The 22,986-nt window shown below is 42.5% G+C and overlaps 1 protein-coding gene across 1 annotated transcript in view; it reads right to left on the bottom strand.

The window, feature by feature from the left end:
• Positions 1–1,806: 1,806 nt before the first annotated feature.
• Positions 1,807–22,986, bottom strand: part of APCDD1L (APC down-regulated 1 like) — a 50,002-nt gene continuing 28,822 nt past the window's right edge. The window contains exons 2-4 of the mRNA XM_036751822.1: positions 11,210–11,384; positions 8,362–8,911; positions 1,807–4,444 (exon numbers count right to left, since the gene is read on the bottom strand). Of these exons, the coding sequence (XP_036607717.1) occupies positions 3,668–4,444; positions 8,362–8,911; positions 11,210–11,384 (1,502 nt within the window). The 3' untranslated portion in view covers positions 1,807–3,667. The remainder of the gene's footprint in view (positions 4,445–8,361; positions 8,912–11,209; positions 11,385–22,986) is intronic.

The following is a 22,986-nucleotide window of genomic DNA, read 5'->3' as shown; positions in this document are numbered from 1 at the left end:
AACTATATTAAAGCTGAAGGCAGCAATTATGTCAAGTGTAAAAAATTTTTGCCAGACTCTGTAACGTGCTATTCATAGACAGCAGCTGTCTCTTAACTTGTAGTGATCCCTGCCATGGATAGTTTGACTGCTGGAAAGTAAGCATCCTCTCTCCTTACTTAGAGTGTGCCAGTCACTCCACACCCACCGACTGATGAGATGTTCAAACTACATAGTTGTGCTTCTCTGGGTGTGAATTCAGGGCTCTGACTTGGGCTCAGGACTTAGTGTGACTTAGAAGGGAAACCACCTGAGAGGAAGCGCATAAATAATGGAAGGCCGATATATTTCCTCCAGCCTTGCAGTTGTATGGGGCTCTTTGTGGGCCTTCTTTGTATATGTCAAAGAGATTGTTGCTTCTCTTGGCCACTTGAGGTCATTAAAGATTACTGTGATGCACTAAAATGAGACAAAATGCCCATACTTTTTATCTCTCAGAAGTACCTACCTCATTTTCCCTCCTAGAGGGAAAATCTAGTCCTGAGGTATACTTTACCTCCCTTCAGTGTTCTTCAAACAGCTACCTCCTCATTCCCCCTCCCCCCCCATTCAACCCTTCCCATTCCATAAATACCTACATTACCAGAAGTTAGTGCTCCAGTCAGTCAATAAGTACGCATTGTACTGTGTTGGGCACTGTCGGGCACTGTCGTCTCCAGCAGCACCGGTGTGAGACTAAACACATCCTTAGAAAAAACGAGAAAGCAGCCAGGCACAATAGGCCATACCTGTAGCCCTTGCTGCTAGGAAGGCTAAGCTGGTGGATTTCTTGAGTCAGGGAGCTCTGAGCTGCATTAGGGCTAAAGCCAATCAGATGTCCACAGTAAGTATGACACAAATATGGTGGGCTCCTAGGAGTGGAAAAGTGCCACCAGGCTGCCTAAGGAGGGACAAACTGGCCCAGGCTGGGAAGCAAGTTAAAGCTTCCATGGCAAGTCATATTGGGATCAGACCTATGGTAGCTGCTGCATTTCCTGCCTGGGCAAGGTAGGGAGACATAGTCTCAAAATAACAATAATAATTTGGATCGTTAGTATCAATATTACAGTGGGACTTGAACAGCTGTACTTTTTTTTAATTTTAAAGTTCTAATATAGTAGGAGCCCATGATATGTGGCTATAGGACAAAACATACTAATGCACTATCTCAAATTTTAAGAATCTAGCACCCCCTTTTTATTTGTCCCTACCAGCACCCAAGGATGTTTCAAGGTTCTCACGCAGATTTGTAGAGTGGGTCATGAGTCAAAGTTTGCTGCAAGAAATTTGCAGTGTATGTCAAAGACAGCCCCAACTTTGATATCCCATCCCTCTTCAACAAACTGAAGCCCTACAGGTAGCAGGTAGGACCCAATGATCATTTCTTCCCTGAAAGTTCACACCCATACACTCAACTTCAACCCTAGAGATGTTGCCAATAAAACATAAAAGCCTGAGCCTGGAATGTTAATTTCCATTGCCCAAAAGAAAAACTTTTTTTTTTACCTTTCTAGTGATATTAACTGATCAGACAAAGAAAAACCATTTGAAATATTGGCCCTGAAATCAGGATCCTTTGGTTCAGAGTAAAGAAATGGAGAAACATTGAGGTCTGTTTGTAAGGGGATGAATTTCCCCTTTAATATATACTTCATAATTTAATATAGTTATGTGTTCTAAGCTTATTTCCAAACACTTCTGATTCATTCTGGGCCAGTGTACAACAGGATGTATACATGAAGAAATATTAGTTATCATAGGTACTCAAAGTTAGAACACAAGCCCTTACACATGTCCATCTTTAATAACCACAGGGAACACTGTTCAGTTGGTATAATTGTTTATGAAAAAGATTTTTAAGTTTTAATTTTAATGTGATTAAAAATTATAATGTGATTAATGTGCAAATGTGATTCATTTGCACCACACATAGGTGAATTGTTTAGTGTAAATGGCATCCCCTGGAACCTCTACCCTCTCCAAAGCCCCACAACCTTATCCATTAGGTTTCAAACCATAAATAATCTTATAACTGCAGTTCTGTAAATATGCCCTTTGAAAGCCCTTTTTAGTTTGGGACTTGCAAAGATTAACTTTTTAAAAACAAGAATGCTTAGAGAAGTCAGATGGGACTTTTCAGCAGATGCCAATTGAACAAAATAAGCGGGCTGGGGTGATGAATTCTAGTGGAAAGGAGCATTTGCTTTATAGGCAATAGGTCTATCAAAGCATCCAGAACTGGAAAGGACTTTAGAAATCATCTAAAAACCCTCTCATTTTACAGATGAGGAAACCAGACCAGCAAAGGAAAGGGATTTCATTGTCCAAGTTCACAAAGTCACTTGTGAGACCTGGATTTGAATCTTAAAATATGTAATGTGAGTGGTGAAGGTGGGATGGAGGAAGAAAGGAGATCATTAAAATGTTTCTCGGGACCTCTGAGTTCACCATGGCAGAGGAATTTTTAGCAGTGTGAAAATGATACTTCAGTACTATTTTCAACCCCCATCCCCAATTATAGTCCATGGCTAACTATACCACATAAGTAAATTCACACTTCAGGTTGTTGACTGAAAGGTTATAGGCCTTAGTCAGAAGGAACTTTAAGAATTTGATTCAAAGATTAAGCTCTTACAACATGCAAGATGTGGATACAAAGATAAAAAACCAACCTTAGGGATCATATAATCCAAGGGTTATTAGCCTGGGGTCTGTCAGTTTTTAAAAAATATTTAAATAACAATTTTGATATAATTGGTTTCCCTTTTAAGCCTATGTATTTTGTTTTATGCACTTAAAAATATCTTTCTAAGAAGGGCTTCATGACACAAAAAAGGTTGAGAACCCCCAAAATAGCCCTATTCATGGGGGGTACTGGTTATAAATAACCAGAGAATAAAATAACAAAATTCACTTTCTAGATTTGCCACTTACCTATTTGTAAAATGGATCTAAAGAATAATAAAATGGATCTAAAGCCATCCACCCATAAGATATCCACAACATTTTCTCTTGTTAGTATTTAAAGAATTGGGAATTTTCTGATGAAGAATGAAAAACTATATACTGTAGATTCAGATGAATTCTTTGGCTATCTAGTGGCTAAAAATAACAAGGGGTATTCAAACAAGCACTAACAGTCAACTTGCTTCTGTGTGATCTGGAAGTGGGGTGTAGAGTTTAACCTGCCTCTCAGACATCTTTGAGTCCCTTAGTTTTGAATGAGACAAAGGGAGCACCCGTTAGATTGAACCCTACCTCAGAAACAGAGATCCTGGAAGGCTGGAAATTTCTAGGCTGAAAATTCTGAATTTGAGAAGCACAGAAATTCCAGCAGTTAGCACTCTGGGAGGAGGCTGAGGTTGCCTCTGAATACAGGCCACTGAAAGCTCAAAGCAGCATCTTTAATTCATGTCACCGGCTTTAGTGTGAACTGCTGAGTTCTGCCGAATCAGCATTCCTCAGTAACTTGGAAGTGGATATTTGTGTGCTGAGTCTAGTCTCAAGAATACCACCGTTCCTCTGTCCATGTTTAAGCATTTACAGAGTCTCAGGGGTTAGAGGAGAAGGTGCTGATCTTGGAGATGCGCCTGGAGGGATGTCAAACTCCGTAGGGAATTTCTTCCTGCTTTGGAAGCCAACAGTTTGATCAGTCAAAGTCCCACTTTAAAAACGTCAGGGCTATGATCAGAAGTAGGCTGCCCTTAGAGGATACTTCTGATGATCTGTTCCTGCTACTCCTATATTTTTCTGGCTGATGACTGTGAGGAAGTTGTCTTGAAAAGCCACTGGATGCTCCAGCACATTGGACCAGAGGGTCCTGGTAGGAAGTGGGACGCTTCTCTGGAATATCTGGGTTTGAGCCATCTGTGGGCCTCTCTCCAATGAACAGCAGGCTTTGGCCTCTTATGTCTTGTTCAATTTTAAAGAGTTCAAACTCTACATGAGGGAGCTTGATGCCTAGTGGTAAGCACCCATTGGTTGGTGTGACATCCTGCTCGATTCCAAGGGACCAGGACCCTGCATCCCCACAGCTCCCTGGATGTGAGAAGTTCAGCATCACCACAGTGACCTGATCCATTGGCGTCACACGGGCCTGGGTGACCTTGAATGTTAGCTCCATGCCACCTCTGACCTTGGTAGATAGGGTGCCCTTGTTGTAATGCCCAAAGGCATACACAGTGAATGTGGGCTGTCGGCAAGCAGGGTCAGAGTAGTGGTGATAATAGCCTTCCCATGTCCGGTTACTCCCATGGAAGGTGAAGAATCTGGTGAGGAACAGTACAGCAGGTCGGACCTCACACCTCATGCTGACCCACCTGCCACTGAGTCTTAGGGGCAGCACTTCCTTGTGGGGTAGGATTGGGGGATGGTGTTCATCCGAACGGTAGATGATTCCACAAGCTGGGCATGGGTGCGAGTGATGCTGGCAAGGGACAAAAATAAAGATGGTGAGTTTCAGAGAGTTGAAATAGAAGTACAGTCAACTTGAGAGGCAAGGAAAATGAGTAGAATGGGCTATCGCCTTGCCTTCCCTCCCTCCCCTCCCACCCCCATCCCTGCAAACCTCTTCCCTAGCTTCCCACTAGACGAAAAAAAACTTCATTAGAGATCTGTTTTGGGGGGTAGCTAGGTGGTGCAGTGAGTAGAGCCCCAGCCCTGGAGTCAGGAGGACCTGAGTTCAAATCTGGCCTCAGATACTTGACACATGTACTAGCTGTGTGACCTTGGGCAAGTCACTTAACTGCAATTGCCTGCCTTCTCCCCTCCAACAAAAGCAAATCTATTTTGGGAGGTTATGGAGGACTTTTTTTTTTAATCTTGGAGTCTCCTATTAAAATACAAATATATACCTGAAAAGGATACCTCAAGCCAGCCATAGTAAGATTTAGGGCCTTTGGCAAAGCTGCAAAATAAAGATTTGTGTTTTGTTCTCTAGCCTCCCTTTCTGGAATCCTGTTTTCATAAACGAAAAACAACCTCCCTACCACTACACACATACGCATACTAAGGAAGACCCCCAGATGGATCTTTGAATGACATGGACCAGGGTCACACGGGCTTGAGAGGGATAAAAGGGCTGTGATCTACACTGAAAGAAGTAACCCAGCACCTGAGACCCCCAGTTCCATCTAAGTAGAAGTACAAGAGGATGAGAGAATCAGAGGAATCATAGAGATGGTCTAGTCCAGGGGTGAGAAACCCTTGGCCTTGAGGCCACATGTGGCCTCTAGATCCTTAAGTGCAGCCTTTTGACTGAATCAGTCAAGACGACTGCAGGTGCCCCAGCCCTGGTCTAGTCCAAAATCCTTATTTTACAGCTGAGGAAACTGAAGACTAGCAAAGGAAAGTGAATTATGAAAGAACTAGGACTAGAACCCAAGTGTCCCTACTACGTTGTATTTCTCTCAACACTTACGACGTAAGTCTTACGTCACAGCACCCACCCCATCCCAGCCTCCTCCAAACATAAGATCAGAAGCCAGTTCATTTCCCTCCGCTTAAACTGCTAAAAGCTGTGAAGACTTCAAACCAAACATATCACAGGATAAAGCCACAGGGATAGTATCCTTCCCCTAACTCAGTCAATGGAGCCAGAAGGGAGAGCAGAGGGCCTGGATTTTATAACTGAATAACTTGTAGGCTTGTTCCTTGTCAAAATAAGAATGACAGAGAACGGGAAGATTGAGCTGCGTTGCAATTGTAGAAGGAAACAGGAAAGGGGGATTTGGCTTGGGAAGGGAAGAGTGATGTTTGAAAGGCCCAACCAGGAAATCTTTGTACAAATTCTCTTTGTTATTTAAAAAAAAAAAGTTGAAAATGTTCACCAAAGTTGCCTGGGAAGCTTGGTACCGAGAAAATTGAAGTCCAGGTGCCAGCTAGGGGGAGAGGATTGGGGAATGGGAGGGAATCGTTTGATCAAAAGCTGGCTTAGTCTTGGCTTTCTTTTTAAACCTTTTGTATATGGAGTTACATGATGAATCTAACTTTTCATAGATTTGTGCAAGAAAAAATATACATTTAGCTTGGGAGGTTTACACCCATGGGTTTTGAAAGCTCTTTAAAATATGCCAGTTAATATTTAGACATGGTTGCAATAGAAATTAACTCACCTCCATCTGTAGGTAGCTGTAGTGCCACATGGTTCTTGATTACAGCCTGTAATTGAGCCATTTGTGGCTAACATTACAACTTAGGTCACCCTAATATATAGTGACAGTACGTGGTAAGTTAAATATAAAGCCCCAGAAGTATACATACGCATACATACATATCCTTCACAAGCAGGCAGGAAATTCTTTGATAATGGCTGGTAATTTGGAGCAAGAAGATTTCTTCAGAGCAAAGGCAGACGGGATACTGGGGGCCAAGGTAGGGAAGGAAATGACATTTTCTCCTTCGATATAATTTTTTTAAGAGAAAGAAAATTACCCTGTGTTACTCTTTATAAAGTTCTTTTTAGCATTGTCTAGAATTCCACTTGTTCTTAACCAAGGCCCATGTCCAACAAAATTAACATGTTGAATCTGAAGCCAAAGTTTTACTAGATTAAATGAGTTTCATAAAGTAATTTCTGAAACAGCATATGACAGTTTCTGATTAACCCTGAGAGGGGACATCATGTAGTCAGATGTTCTTGGTCCACTGCAGGCTGGTGAATTAACAGCATACGCAGGGAGTGGATCCAGGTACCTGATTGGTTTCAAATTAGTTTATGTTTACCATCTGGTTTAGCTCACTAGCATGGTTGTGGCCCAGGAAAGCACAGTGGAACAACAGAATGTGCTACTTAGAACTATCTGCCTCTTCCTTCTGTAAAGAATCCCTAGAGTCGATTTTTTTCTCCTCCCTCTTTTACGTTTTTTTTTTTTTTGAATGAGTAGTATTTTTAACACTCACATCTGGCACCCTTCTCCCATTCTCAATCACATCTCAAAAAGAATTGGTGATAGATGTAAATTTTCTGGAAAGGAGCCAGACTGGCTGGTATTGGGGAGTTGTTGGGGCTGGGGACATAGGGGAGTTGGAGGAGTGGTGAGGAAGGAATGTTGCTTAGGGAGAAGGGAAACAGTTATTCTCCATGTACCGTCAGCTTTTTCCTGGATCACAGCATATCCCTGGATTCACAGCTATTTCCTCTCCCAATACTATCATGGGATAACATGATAACCTCCCTACAGATGCCTGCTCTCTCTCTTCTCTTAGGTGAGGTCAACATTCGCCTCAGACTGCCTCAAAACACAAAGTACCCAAAGAAAAGGAATGATCTCAGGTAACAGAAAAAAAAAACAGGTGTTTTGTTGACCATGAGCATACTTTTTTTCTATTTTCAATGGGGAGAGAGTATAGAAATTGCTGGGAGTTCATTCCCATCCATCCTTTTATCCCCACACCCTTAGTGAAAGGAGTGTCCCTCCTATCCAGTCTGAATCCTTGACTGCCCTGCACATAATTAGGTGCCGATAGATATATTGCTTCTTACTATTATCAAAGAATTTCCTGCCTGCTCACAGAGGAGATATATAGATAAACACAGACACAATTTCTGGGATCATTTAAATGTAACATACCATGTACTGTGAGATTAGTATGAGATTTCAGGCCTAGTGGGACCGGAAGGCCAAAGGTACTAGTCCAGCATTGTTATTAACTACTAATGAAACATGGCACAAATCACTTAACTTCTTTGGACCTCAGTTTCCTCATCTGTAAGTGGGAGTTGGGTAACATGAGGTCACATCTTAATTTTTCAAGTCTCCTTGCTTTCTCTAGACACAAATTACTAGCTTATCTTCAGCATAAGTGCATTTCACTTACTCTGCTCTCAACCAGACATGGATATTACCATCAAACAATTAATTTGGGTGAGAAGAAAGATTATTGGTATGCTTGGATAACTTTAAAAGATTCACCTCCACATCACCGTAAGTGTACCCTCCTCCAAGGGAAGATCACAACTTTTCCCCACCTTTAGTAAATAGCTTTGATGTGGTACTGCAGCCAAAAAGAAAAATCATCCCTTGTGGTCAGCCTTCTGGTGAGCAGCCCCTCTGCTCTTATCTTGACTGGTGCTTGGATGACAGACACATAGTCTCTTACCTATCCCATACTCAAAGCCTTCTCAGCTTCGCTGCCCTTCCCAGAGCTTCTGCTCCCTTGGAATAGCCTTCTAGAGCCCAGAATCACCTCCAGCCTACACATGGGCAATGGAGGAGGACTTCACCAGGGCATTATTGGCAGACAGACATCTTAAATAAGAATGAATCTGTTCTGACCTGGAATAACACCTCAGAAAAGGTTTCCAACCCCCACAGTGGTGTAATGATTGCTTAGTATCATTACCATGGCACTCTGGAGTGGGCGCTGATACCCGGTGGGTCTGTAGTGGAGCCTTTCTGACCATTCCGTGTGGATGTCACCCAGATAGAGCTCCTCCACCACCCTACTGCCCGGCATCTGCTGCAGCTTGTAGTGCCTTTCCACTCGGATCAGGCTGAGCTCGTGCATCGCAAAGCCCAGGGCCCCAGTGCAGTCTCTCTCTGCCTTGGCACTCAGGAGTTCATAGACCGTCCCTGGAATCCAGGACCTCCCCGGAGGGAGTACTTTACCACAGCCCCCGCCATCTGTCTGATTGATGCGTTCTGCTATCTCCAGAATAGCACTCTGGCTGTGGAAGACGATGCCGACCTTGTGCAGGTGGTAGTTGGCTTCTGTGGCTCCCCGTGTTATCCAGGATGCCTGGCGAAGGCGTAGCTTGCCTTTGATGAGCAGGGAGTACGAGGGTTCCCGGCAGGAAGGGTCCTGGTAGTAGAACTGGTATGCTTTAAACAGGCGGTTTGAGTAGAACATGTATGACCTGGTGAGGAACTCTGGCCCTGGACGCACTTCACAGCTATGATAGCACGTAGGATAGAAGGAAGAAGGGGGAAAAGGAACAAGAGAACTTCAGAACGATCTAGGTTAGCCTCATCATCCACTCTGTCTCTGACAGGAGGATTAAGAATATAGTTAGTTACCCTCCCTAATAATAATAGTCATGGCTGACATTTATATAATGCTTTAAAGTTTGCAAAGTACATTTCACATATTGCTTCATTTGAGCCTCACAAGAGCCCTAAGAGGCAAGTGCTATCTCCTACAGATAAGGAAACTGAGGCAGAGACAGGTTTGCCCGGCATTACAGCTCTTGAGGATCTCAGGTAGAATCTGAATTCTAAGCCCAGCATTCTATCCACTACACTACCTAGTGACCTAATCAACTTCAAAGAGTTACAGATCTGTTCCAAACATCCTGGTTTACTCAAATAACCATTATAACAATAATAATAATAATAACCAGCATTTATTTAGTATTGTTAAGGTTTGCAAAAACACTTTACAAATATGATTGAATTTTATCCTCAACAACCCTAAGAGGTGGGTACTATTATTATCCCCACTTTACAGATGAGGAAACTGAGGCAAATTGAAGCTAAGTGACTTGCCCAAGGTCACACAGCCAGTAAGTCGCTGAGGTCGGGTGACTGAGTTCAGCTCAGGTCTTCCCAACTCCCAGGTCCTAGCAGCCTTGTGGATCTGCTTTCCACAGACTGATGTGACACTTATGAGTTTCTTCTTCACTATGTGAAGTGGAATTTATCTATCTATTTCTCTTTTAAGCTTTGACTCAGGCTCCTCAGTTCTAATGTTCTGGGATATGGTAAACAAGTTCATATTTATAAGGGACTTTGTTGGTAGAGTAAGTGCTGGCTCAGGAGTCAGACAGCTTCAGTTCAGTGGCTTTGCTATGTGCTACCTGCGTGACCTCGTCGAGAAGTCATTTAACCTCCCTCAAATATCAGTTTCCTCTTCTGTAAAATGAAGGGGTTGGGCTCGATGACCTCTGGGATTGCTTCCCAGTCTAGATCTACAATCCTATAAGTTATTGAAATTAAGCAGTGGGTCCTAGCCAGCTGTAGAATAATTTAGCATGCCTCTGGGCCAGGAAGCAACTCAAAGGTAATACTTTCTCTCTGGGTCATTCCCCCACACCTTCCTTCAGCTTGGTGGTGGGTTGGGGGGAAGTGTGTGTGGCAGATGCAGAATGTTCATACAGCATTTTTTTGCACATGGCTGCTCAGGTCCCTGACAACCCAATCAACCACAGCTCCTCCTCCTCCTTAATGTCCCACAAGAGAGAACCTTAGCCTGATAGCCATGGGCTATTCTCTGACCCTGATGATGCAATGTCCTAGGGTGCAGACAGAACTGAGCAAGACCACACTGCATATTTGAGAACAAAAAAGTAAGGAATAGGCCCATCTAAGGCATTGGGGATTGGTGGCCCACTTGAAAGGTTGAAATGTACAAATGGCTACAAAAATCGGATGTTAAGGCAAAGTGGGACAGGGCATAATTAAAGAAGCACTGGATGGGGAATCTCTCTAGAGACAAGATTTGAGTCCAAGATCTGCCTAACCAGTCATGTGGCCTTAGGCAAATCACTGGGCCTGTGTTTCCCCACCTGTATAATGAAAGGAGTAGACCACATCATTTGGAACCTTCCAGCTCTGGGGCCTACATGAAAGGGACCAGTAACATGTCCCCCAGATACTAGGATGCTGATCCAGTTCCCAGGCAGGGCTCATCAGGCTTCTGTTCGCCTCTTCCCATTTAAGAATACAAAGGACAAATAGCAGAACAGGGATTCTTAACCCCTGAAATTATATGTATATGTTTATGTATATATATGTATATATGTGTATATATATATATATATACACACCTACACACATACATATAAATATATATACATAAAATGGATATTTTGATAACTGGATTTCAATATAATTTAGTGCCTTTGTAATCCTAAGTATTTTATTTGATGCATTTAAAAACATTATTTGAAGAAGGGGTCCATAGGCTTTGCTATTTCTGCCAAAGGGGTTCCTGATACAAAAATAATAGAGTCTCCGTACCAGAGGCTCCCTTCCGGTTTTCTAAGCTCAGAAGTCCAGGGCCCTCTGGAAAGCCCGACCCTAATTCAAAGTGTGGAGGCCATAGCAAGGGACTGTGTCACTGGAAGTCTGGTTTTGTACCAAATGCAGGCTTTAATACGACTTTTCAGGGCATGAGGTGACTTGAGGGGCAGGGACCAGCGGGCAACAGGGAGAGTTTGTGATCGCCTTGGGGGGGGAGGAGGCATCTTTACCTCGTGGAGATCCAGTGACCCTCCAACCTTGGAGGTAGCAGCGCCGTAATTCTGGCTCCATCCTGAAGATGGCGAAGTTGGTACTGACACTGAGATTCCCACTGCAGCCGGCCTGAGCTGTTCCGCTGGCCCTGGAGAGCAGCCCCGTCCCAATGCTGGATTCCAGATGTGCAGGCTTAAAGTAAGACAGATGTGTTAGGAGTCACAGTCCTGGCCTCCCCTTCCCATGCAAGTGGGGCGGGGGGCGGGGCGGGGGTGCGGAGGGAGGAGGTTGCCGCGGGCTTTCAGCTTGCCTGGTTTTCACTATCAGAGAGAGACGGCTGATGCACTGGAGGAACCCGGGAATCTTTTCCAGACACACTCAGATTCAGGCTGAATGTCCCCTATAACCATCAAGTGGCTTCCCCGGCCTGACATAGAACGGACGGGCAGAAAGCATCACATAACGCACAGATATCACCCAAGAACGAACCATCTGGGTGCTCCCTATACAATTCAGAAGCCCTCTGTGCCTCAGACAATTTAACTTTTCTGAGGTCAAAACAATTGGCTCCCCTCTGGTTAAGTCCCTCTCAATGAAGCTGGTTCTCCAGGGATGGGGATCGACAGTCCAGCGCTGGGATCTATAGGATCCGCTAAATCTTGTGATCCAGTTTCTCCCAACGTACTTGTACATAATAAAAATATTCCGTCTGTTGCTCATTAATCTATGACCTTAACGCCTCTCTCTATATAATCTTTTTTTTGGGGGGGGGGGCAGGCTTGTGATTTCATCGGTATACAGAATTCCCCTATGAAGAAATTAGAGGAAATTAATTGGCACAGTGAGTAGAGTGCTCAGCCTTGGAGTAAGGAAGTCCCGAGTTCAAATCCAGCCTCTTACACTTACTAGCTGTGTGACCCTGGGCAAATCATTTAACTGCTGTCTGCTTCAGTTTCCTCATCTGTAAAATGGAAGTGATAATAAATAATATCACTTACCTCACAGGGCTGTGAGAATAAAATGAGTTAATATTTGTAAAGTGTTTATCTAAATGCAAGCTATTACGAAACTCCCTCTGCCTCCGCGGATGCCCATAAGCAGCTATTCTGCAGTTTATAATCCTAAAGCATTTGCCGGGGGGTGCTGGGAAGGTTATGTCTTGCCCTGGTTCACTCTGCCAGTAAGAGGCACAGCTTGACCCCAGGTCTTCTGACTCGGAGGCTGGCTGTTTACCACTACACTGAGCTGCACTCAAACATGCAAGTATGCTGTGCACATGATGCCTGAAATTCTCCTCACAGAGAGACCAGAAACTCAAGTTGCAGAATAAGACATACATTTTCCTGCACAGCAAGTGTGGGAATTTGTTTTGCTTGGCTGCATATTTCTTAAAATGAAATGCTCTCTTTCTCTCTCTCTCTCTCTGTCTCTGTCTCTCTTTCTCTCTCTGTCTCTCTCTGTCTCTCTCTCTCTCCTCTCCTCTCCCTCTCTTTCTCCCCCACCTCTCTCTGTCTCTCTGTCTCTCTCTCTCTGTCTCTCTCCCCCCCTCCCCTCCCTCTCACTCTCTGTCTCTCTCTCTCTCCCCCCTCCACCTCTGTCTCTCTGTCTCTCCTCTTTCTCCCCCCCCACCCCCTCCCTCAAATTGGGGTGGGGTTGAGTGGGGGTGGGGGTGTTAGGGATAGGGTTATCAGAAAACAAAGTTATCAAAGTGTTTCTTTTAAATGCAAAGAGAACCAGAGTCACAAAGTCATATGGTGAATTTATTATATACTTAGAAGAAAACTTTAATAAAGACTTGAACTTTTCCTGCTGTGTATATGGAAGTGATCATTTTATTTGGTGTTTATTAATTTCAGAATTTTTTTAAAAAACCGTTTAAAAAATGTCAAGGCCAGGAACACCCCTATTTAAAAAGCACTTGTGTTATCTAAGGTGTATAACACATTGACCCATTAACACTTCAGCAGAGTGCCCTGAGAGAATGGAATCTGGAATAGATACATTTTGATGAAAATAAACCATCGGGAAGAAAAGGACAAGACTCCAGTGTGGCTAGAGCGAGTACAAGCCCCTACAATGTCCTCCCCTCTGAATCTCTTCCCCCTCTTTTTGTTCCCTCCTCCCTCACACTCAGACCTTACAACAGGACCCTCCTGTTCCGATATCTATTATTCATTAGTGTGAATGAAAATCTTATGGAACCATATGCTCGGAGGATCCTAGCTGAAAGGCCCTCAGAGGTTACCTTATCTAACCCCTTCATTTTACATATAAGGAAACTGAGGACCAGGGAGGGTAAGTGATTTAACTAAGGTCATACAGCATAAGAGACAGTATTTTAACTAGGGTCCTCTGGCTATGGAGTCAGCACTTTTCCTGCTGTGCCACGTTGCTTCCCAATCGCAGAATCAGAGTATCTTAGAATCTCAAGTTAGAAGGGACCTCAAAAGTCATCTCCTCAGAGCTGCACCTAGGGATTTGGCACTTGGAGAAAGCAGCAACAATTGTAATTCATGATTCAAAAATAATATAGGAAGCAAATTAAAACAAATTCAGTTTAGCAGGAAGGGGGATTATTCAGTACAGCAGCTTCTACACTCCTGAAGAAATGCATGGCTTAAATTTCTTTACTCTCTAAATGTTGGTGCCCTAGAACAAAACCCTTGTTATTCAGACTTCCATATCTAGTTCCACCTCCTTCTCAATGTAGGAATACCACCAACAGCATCTTTAGTAGGCTTGAACTCTTCTAGGGACAGAGCATCCATTTCTGTGACCCTTTCCCACAATGAGATAAATCCCACGTGATGTAGGTACCCCCACCCCTTGTAAACAAAGACAATGGTCTTAGATAAGACCCAAAGGCAGTGGATACACAGGTATACCTAAGAAGCATGGGCTCACAGATGCTGCCAAGCTGTAAAACAATGTGGTGTTTCCATGGAACAGCTAACTGCATGATCATACCATTCTCTCCCAGTGCCATTTTCACTTTGAATGTGATTTCTTCCTGTGGAACACAAAGCTGTATGCCCTGGTCAAGAGATTTTAAATGATTGTAGTAAGTAGGTGAAATAGTCTGAGGCTGGCCTTCTCTAGCCTTCTACCCTGCCTTAAGCTAAGACCTGAGTTAGTCCTGGAGGTACTGGAAGCCTGGGGATGTGGGAAAGGAGAGAGAGGAAGGATAGGAAATGGATCTGGAAAGGGAGATAGAGGAAGAACCCCAAATAAATTTCATTATTCTACAATAGCATAGTATTTAGATCTGGATGGAACAACTGGGATCACCTGCCCTAATTCCCTCATTTTACACCAAAAACCCCAAAGATTAAGCTATTTCTCTAAGGGCACATAAGTGGTAAGAAGCCAAGCAACTATGATTCAAATCCAAATGACAGGATCACAGATTTAAAGAGGGAACATGCACACATCAAAAACCATCTGGCTAACATCCTCATTTTACAAATAAGACAAGTGAGGCCCAGAAAGGTAAAGTATCTCAGCCCAAGTCACACAGGTTTGGATTGGAACCCAGTTATCCTGACCCTAAATCCAGTGCTCTTTCTACATGACCTTCTACTTCACATACTTAATTCTCATTTTTCCCCTCCCCACTTCTGAGATAGGGTCTTCCTTGCCTGCATACAACATTCACACAAAATCTATGTTGGAAGAAGCCTAGGGGAGCAGCCAATCCAACCCATACCTGGGGAACAAAAATCCCCTGTACAACATTCCTGACTAGAGGTTGTCTAGCCTTCAGCTGAAGGACTCAAAAGATGGAGAACCCACTACCTCCCAAGGCAACCAGTTCCACTTTTGGACAGCTCTATTGGTTAGGTAATGTTTTCTTCCATCAAGCTTAAACATACATCTCTACCATTTCAACCTCTTATTTCTATTTCTGTCCTTTTTGGGCTAAGCAGAGCAAATAGAATATGCTTCTGCAGGATATCTCTTTATGTACTTGAAGACAGCTATCAAAGTCAGTTAGTCGGTCAGTCAATAAGCATTTATTAAGCACCTACTATATGCCAGGTACTGTGCTAAGTGCTAAAGATGCAAAGAGGCAAAAGATAGTCCCTACCCTCAAGGAGCTCATAATCTAATGGGGGAGAAAACAAGCAAACAAATACCTAAGAAAAAGCTATATACAGGATAAATAGGAAATAATTAAGAGGAGAAGGCAGTAGAATTAAGAGGGGTTAAGAAAGGCTTCCTATGGAAGGTGGGATTTTAATTAGGACTTAAAGGAAGCCAGGGAAGTCAGGAGGCAGAGATGAGAAGGGGGAGCATTCTAGGCATGGGGGACATACTGTACAACGGCACCAAGATGGGAGTAGAATGTCACATGTAAGAATGGTAAGACCAGTTTAGCTGGACCATAGTTTGGCTAAAGAACAACGATGGAATAGGACCCTACAAAAGGTAGTCTGGAGTCAGATTATGAAGGGCCTTAAATGCCTGAGGAGTTTTTATTTTTTATTAGATGTAATAGGGGTCCCCTGGAACTTATTGAGCAGAGGAATGACATGGTACCTTTCAGTTTTAACAGTCTATGATTTTTTTGTCTATGTTTTCTTTCACAACATGACTAATATGGAAATATGTTTTACATGACTGCACATGTATAACCTATATTAAGTCATCTGCCTTCTCAACAAGGGTAGAGGGGGAAAGGGAGGGAGGGAGAGGATTTGGAACTCAAAATTTTAAAAAACGAATGTTAAAATTTTTTATACATAATTGGAAAAAATTAAATTTTTTTTTAAAAAAACAGCCTGTGAGTCTTTTTAGCCATAAAACTGACCAATTAGTTTCATTCAACCAAAAGCTAAGCTTATTCATAAAAATATTATCTTCCCTGCTCTTGCTTCATGCTATATTTTCCATTAAAAGGGGCCAAATATGAATTTTACTCCCCTCCCCTTGCCATTAACATTGGTTATGATAGCAATTATCCTTTACATTCAGATAGCCATCTGTTTACAAAGTTCTTCCCCACCCATTATCTCATGGGATCCCCAAATCACCATCGGACAGATCAACTGGGCTGGGATTACCGGTTTGACAGGGAAGAGCTGTTGGGCTGATTCTTTGGATGATTTTCATTTGAGGCAATCAGAGAGACAGAGACAGACAGAGATAGTGATAGAGAAAGACAGAGATACTCAGAGATGGAGACAGTTAGAGACAGAGAGATTGTATGACTAATTATTTATTACAGTTATTAGTATTATAAAAATTTGCTCGATCTCTATGTGCCATGAAAGCTCAGGCCTTTGGCCAGATTGTTAGTCTTCATATCACGTTCTGCCCAGCGGGTCAGATGCTAATGAAAACCTGAAGGAAAATCATTTAGCTCTCCAGAGTTGACTGGAGCACATCTCTCTTTCTGTAGTTCTGTTTTATCCTAATTACAGAGTTCCAAAGTTACAGCAGGACACATACTATCAGGCATGGGGAAGAGCTGGAGCTCTAAACACATCGGCCAAAACATGCACGTCAGAGGACTATAACTAGCTTATTTCCTAGGAACCTGGGCCCTCTGATCCCCAGGGAATTCTGCAGTAAATATGAACAATATTCATTGTTAACAACCTTGTCTGTTAGTGCTGGCTTCACGGTCATAGTTTGCCTTAAAGTACTTGGAATGTATTAAGATGAAAGGAAGAGAAAATTGCTATTGAGCTCACTGCCATGTCCAGAACATAAACTAATTAATTTTACTTTGCACATGCATATCTTAACAGGAACAATTTAGATAAGACGGCGAAGAGAGCTCAGAGGTCATCTAATCCACCTCTCATTTTATAGATGAGGAAACGGACAAGGGGAAATTTAATGACTCAAACCCCCATCCTTTGGGTTAGTGTGTTTGCCACTACTACCTCATACAGCTGAAGTTTTTGATCAGTATTAAAGTGGGGTTTAAATTTTAAGACATTTGAATACAAATAACAAATACATCCTAAACATGGTTTGGGAATTGTTTCTGTGAAGCTATACTTTTTTGGAAGTAATTTTTCTTAACTAAAATAGTATCTTGAAAAAAATCTTAACATTCTCCTTCAAAGTGGATGAATTGGCAACTAATCTTTCATATTAATCCTCAGATTTTGTGTGTCAGGTAAAGGTATTTCAGGTCATTTGATTTTCCGTGACAAGTTAGAATTTCATCAATCTGGATTGTGTAAGAGTCTTTGTAGTCTTACTACATCAGAAAAATCATAAAAATAGCCCTTTTAAAGTCAGCCCAGGCTGATGAGCAATTACATCATCGTTTATCATCTTTTCCTGACTTTAACTGAGGGAGCTGCTCTGAAGTTTTTCTGCAGGAAAGTTGTACCTTATTCTGCTAGTTAGCTATGCTATATAACCTTTCATATGTCTCTGATTAGAAAAAATTAAACACACAAATTTGAAAAAGGCCGTGTGTTATAGTGTAAAGAACACTGCCCCTGGAGTCAGAAGGACTTGGGCTCAAATCCCAGTTCTGATGTTACTACCCTTGGTCAAATCAAAACATCTCTGGGCCTCAGTTTCCTCAGCTGTAAAATTAATTGGCTAGACTAGCTGACTCCTAAGGTCCCAGCTCTAACTCTATGAATCCTATGAGTCTTACAACCCAGAGGTTGTAACTAACAATACTATCCACTTACCTGCCCTGGATGTAGTGAAAAGAGCATTGGATCAGATGAGAGAGAGTTTGGGTCCAAATACCAGCTCTGCCTCTTTATCACCCATGAAAACTTGGGCAAGTGACATCACTACTCTTAATTCACAACCAAACCTTAGTTTCCCTGTCTGTAAAGTGAGGGGTTTAGACTAGATGATCTCAAAGGTACCTTCCAGGCCTAAATCAAATGATTATTTATTAATTAAAAATTAGGCTGCATTCATTTAAATCATAAGGACATCTGTGACTAATTAGCAGTAGTCTTCATTGGTTTGTTTCTTTGGCTTCAAAATACCAAGGAAGAGTTGATTAAGCAAACATTATTTGGGAATTACCATCTAAAACCCTCCTAGGGGGCTCTGCTTTCCTCCTCATCGTTAACAAGTGTATAATACAAGCTGACTTTTACATAATGCATAAAGATTACAGAGCATTCTACATCCATTATTTCATTTGATTTTCACAGCAACCCTATGAGGGAGGGATGAGAGATTATATTTACCATTTTATAGATGAGGAAAATAAGGCTTGTTCTAAAAAACAGCAGAACTCCAACCAGGTTTTTATAATTCCAAATTCCTTGATCTTTCTACACTATATAATGTCACTTTTCATGTACCTACTCTCTATGTTCAGGGTTCTGTGCTAGGTAATGAGGTATAAAGTTGGCTCCTGCCCTCAGAGGGTCTCATACTCCAGTCACGGGGATGGGCCATGCACACATGGTACATGATAATTACAAAATGTGCTACAGGAGTTGAGAGGAAGAAGCAATGACAGTGGCCTGGAAAAATCCCAGAGGATATTATATATGGAAGGGGCTGAACTGGAGCTGGGTCTTAACGGACTGAGAGGTAGGGAGAGAACTCTTCGAATTAATTTTGTCCTCTGTTTTCTGATTTGCTCTCTTCGAAGTCGTCTGAAAGCTGCAGTCTAAAGTGAACCTAGCCCATTTCATAGCCCATCATTTCACTCCCTAGAGGTTCTAAGTGTGTGAAGGAAGAGTAAATGTGGCCCACTGATCCCTGATTTGGATGAAGACAGGACAAGGGCAAGGGCTGAAACTCAGGGCTATTAGAGTATGGGAATTTCAGACTCTCCTGTCGTCATCAGTAATGACAACGAACCAGCCACTTACCTCATTTCCTAGCTATACAGACATTATTAGGATCCAGACTGTGCGAACACTACACACATGTGACATGGTCATTCAAGCGGAGCCTATGAGGTCTATCTGGGTTCAGTATAAAAGCCAGTTCACTGACTGTAGCTGGCTCATTTAACTAGAATTCAGTGCAATTTATTTCATATTTACAAAATAAATCCTAGTAGATTCAATTGACCAGATAGCAAACAAATCCCAAAGAGCTGGACAAAACATACATAATGCTGTTCCTCAAGTTGCTTAGTTTCCTCAGGGAGATAAGATTTATACACATTCAACAGTCAGTTCTTCTAATGGTCATGCAGCTCACAAGGTATCAGCGGTAAGATTCAAACCTAAGTCTCTTCTGATTCTAAGGCAGGAATTCATTACACTACATCTCACTGGAACAGGTACCAAACTTACAGGGTTATCGTGATAAAGGTGTTTTGAAAAATCTCAAGCGTTAAATAGACAGGAATCACTATGAGGGCATACCATCATGTACTATTATCTACGTACCTAACCTGGGCTCCTGCCCTAGGTCCCTTGGCTCTTATAGGTGAGCTTTTGCTCAATGTCCCTTATCAGTCTGCTCCCATGCCTTACCTCAGGCCACCACCTCCACTCCCTCCTCCACAGTTTACTTGAACTCTGCTCCTGGGTTCCTTTGCTTTGATACATGAGCTTTGCCTTACCTGGTGGGCCACAGGCCTCTGCACCATTTCCCCAGCCCCTGACACCATGCCGTTCTGCAGTGTGCAAATAAGTCTCCTCTCCATGACCCTCCCAGTGTCCCAGCTCCCCTTATGTGTTGTCTCCTTCCATTAGAATGTAAGCTCCTTTGAGGGTAAGAGCTGTTTTGTGTCCTTGAAATTTTTATCTCCAGTTCTTAACATGGTACTTGGCACATTTGTTGTTTAATTGTTTTCAGTTGTGTCCAACTCTTCATGACCCTTTTGGAGATTTTCTTGGCAAAGATACTGGAGTGGTTTGCCATTTCCTTCTCCAGATCATTTTACAGATGAGGAAACTGAGGCAAACAGGGTTAAATGGCTTGTCCAGGGGTCACACAGCTAATAAGATTTGAACTCAGGTCTTCCAGACTCCAGGCCCAGCACTCTCTCTGTCCACTGTGCCACCTAGCTGCCCCATACTTAGTATATAGTAAATGTTAAATAATGTACTCTCTCCCTCTCACCCTTACTGCCCTCCTCTCTCTTTCTCCTTCTCTCTCTCTCTCTTTCTCTCTCTCTCTCTCTCTCCCCCCCTTCCTTTCTCAGATGTGACATATGCGTAAGTAACCAAAACATAAAGTAAAATGTGAACTGTGATGCTGACTTTTTGTTTCCCTCAACACCCCTGAATGTCCCTCTGAATAAGGGTAAGAACAGATTTGAAATCAGGAGGCTTGGTTTAAATTTCATTTCTTACCTTAAATAAATCAATTAACCTTTCTTGGATTCAGTTTCCCCATCTGTAAAATTAGATATTCTAGTAAATATCTCTATGATTCTATATCCAAATTCTTTGTCTCTCCTTATCTAGTCAGCAAAGTGTACTTGTGACATGAGCAGAGAGTACTAGGACCCCACAACTGCATATGAGTTTAAACTATAAAGTGGTCAATATTGGTGACATTTTGACTCAGCTTTCAATCTCAATCAGTAAACGGACAAACTGTTAGAAAGCGACTGGTCACAAGATTTCGACCTCCCTCCTAAATCTATGCAATGAATTCAGTTTAATTACATTCAACAAACATTACTAAGTGCCTACAATATGCAAGGCTCTGTAATAAAACAAGAGTGTCAAAATGAATTCTATTACCAAGGTTACTAATCTACTTGGGTCAACAAGAAGAATATTGAAAAAAAAACATAGTTGGGGGTGGAGCCAAGATGGCAGCTGGAAAGCAGGGACTTGCGTAAGCAACCTGCCAGGTCCCTCCAAAAACCTATAAAAAATGGCTCTGAACAAATTCTAGAACTGCAGAACCCACAAAATAGCAGAGGGAAGCAGGAATACAGCCCAGGACAGCCTGGATGGTCGCTGGATGAGGTCTATCGAGCATGGAGCTGAGGGCGGAGGACAGCGGAGGCCAGCGTGGGTGGCAGCAGGACCAACCAGACCAGGAGCCAGGCGGAACAGGCCCTAGCACATTGAATCAGCGAGCTGTGGCAGTTACCAGACTTCTCAACCCACAAACACCAAAGATAACAGAAAAGGTTAGTGGGAAAAGCTGCAGGGGACAGAGTGGAAGGAGTTCACAGTTCAGCCACTGCCCCAGGGGCAGTGAGGGTGGTGCAGCTACAGAAGTACAGCTGCAGTTGCTCCCAGTCCCAGGCCCACCTGGTGGGAGGAATTAAGTGGCGCATCAGAGAAGAAGTGCAGAACCTGCTTAAGATTTTCATCAGGTCCGGGTTGGTGGTTCTTGGGGAAGGAGGAGTGCTGGTGTGGCAGAGCTGGCTGTATAGAAATAGCTCTGAAAACAACAGTGCATCCCCTCAAGCTTGGAACAAAGTACTCTTTACTCTACTAGCAGTCATACCCTGACAAAAAACTCAAAGGTCAAGTAAGTTGGCTGGGAACATGGCCAGGCAGTGAAAACAGACTCAGATTCAGACTCAGACTTTGGAATCTTTCTTTGGTGACAAAGAAGACCAAAATATACAGCCTGAAGAAGTCAACAAAGTCAAAGAGCCTACATCAAAAGCCTCCAAGAAAAACATGAACTGGTCTCAGGCCATGGAAGAGCTCAAAAAGGATTTGGAAAAGCAAGTTAGAGAAGTAGAGGAAAAATTGGGAAGAGAAATGAGATGGATGCGAGAAAACCATGAAAAACAAGTCAATGACTTGTTAAAGGAGACCCAAAAAAATACTGAAAAAAATATTGAAGAAAACAACACCTTAAAAAACAGACTAACTCAAATGGCAAAAGAGCTCCAAAAAGCCAATGAGGAGAAGAATGCCTTGAAAGGCAGAATTAGCCAAATGGAAAAGGAGGTCCAAAAGACTACTGAAGAAAATACTACCTTAAAAATGAGATTGGAGCAAGTAGAAGCTAGTGACTTTACGAGAAATCAAGATATTATAAACAGAACCAAAGGAATGAAAAAGTGGAAGACAATGTGAAATATCTTCTTGGAAAAACCACTGACCTGGAAAATAGATCCAGGAGAGATAATTTAAAAATTATTGGACTACCTGAAAGCCATGATCATCTTTGAAGAAATTATCAAGGAGAACTGCCCTGATATTCTAGAGCCACAGGGCAAAATAGAAATCGAAAGAATCCACAGATCGCCTCCTCAAATAGATCCCAAAAAGAAAACTCCTAGGAATATTGTCACCAAATTCCAGAGCTACCAGGTCAAGGAGAAAATACTGTAAGTGGCCAGAAAGAAACAATTTGAGTATTGGGGAAACACAATCAGAATAACACAGGATCTAGCAGCTTCTACATTAAGAGACTGAAGGGCTTGGAATACGATATTCCAGAGGTCAATGGAGCTAGGATTAAAACCAAGAATCACCTACCCAGCAAAACTGAGTATCATGCTCCAAGGCAAAATATGGATTTTCAATAAAACAGAGGACTTTCAAGCTTTCTTAGTGAAAAGACCAGAGCTGAATAGAAAATTTGACTTTCAAACATAAGAATCAAGAGAAGCATGAAAAGTTTTAGGGAAAGAAGTATGAAAGACTATGACCTTGTAAGCTTTGAAAGGTCAAAACATTCACCAGAGGTCCAATGTTGGGAGCCCACAGCAGAGAATGCTGTAGCTACTGAAGCAGAGCAAGCAAAGAACCAACCTACATGACCCAGACCAGAAGGAAATTGACCCAGCCCCCGAACAATATGTACTGCAAGCAAATGAGCAAATCATTCATCAACTATGCCACATTCAGAAGTGAACTTGATGGGAAGAATGTTGACAACCATTTTAATTCCGAGACCACTTTTCCCA

Source organism: Trichosurus vulpecula, chromosome 3, assembly GCF_011100635.1.
Source record: "Trichosurus vulpecula isolate mTriVul1 chromosome 3, mTriVul1.pri, whole genome shotgun sequence".
Classification (NCBI taxonomy): Eukaryota; Metazoa; Chordata; class Mammalia; order Diprotodontia; family Phalangeridae; genus Trichosurus; species Trichosurus vulpecula.
This window is presented reverse-complemented; position numbering and strand designations above follow the sequence as displayed.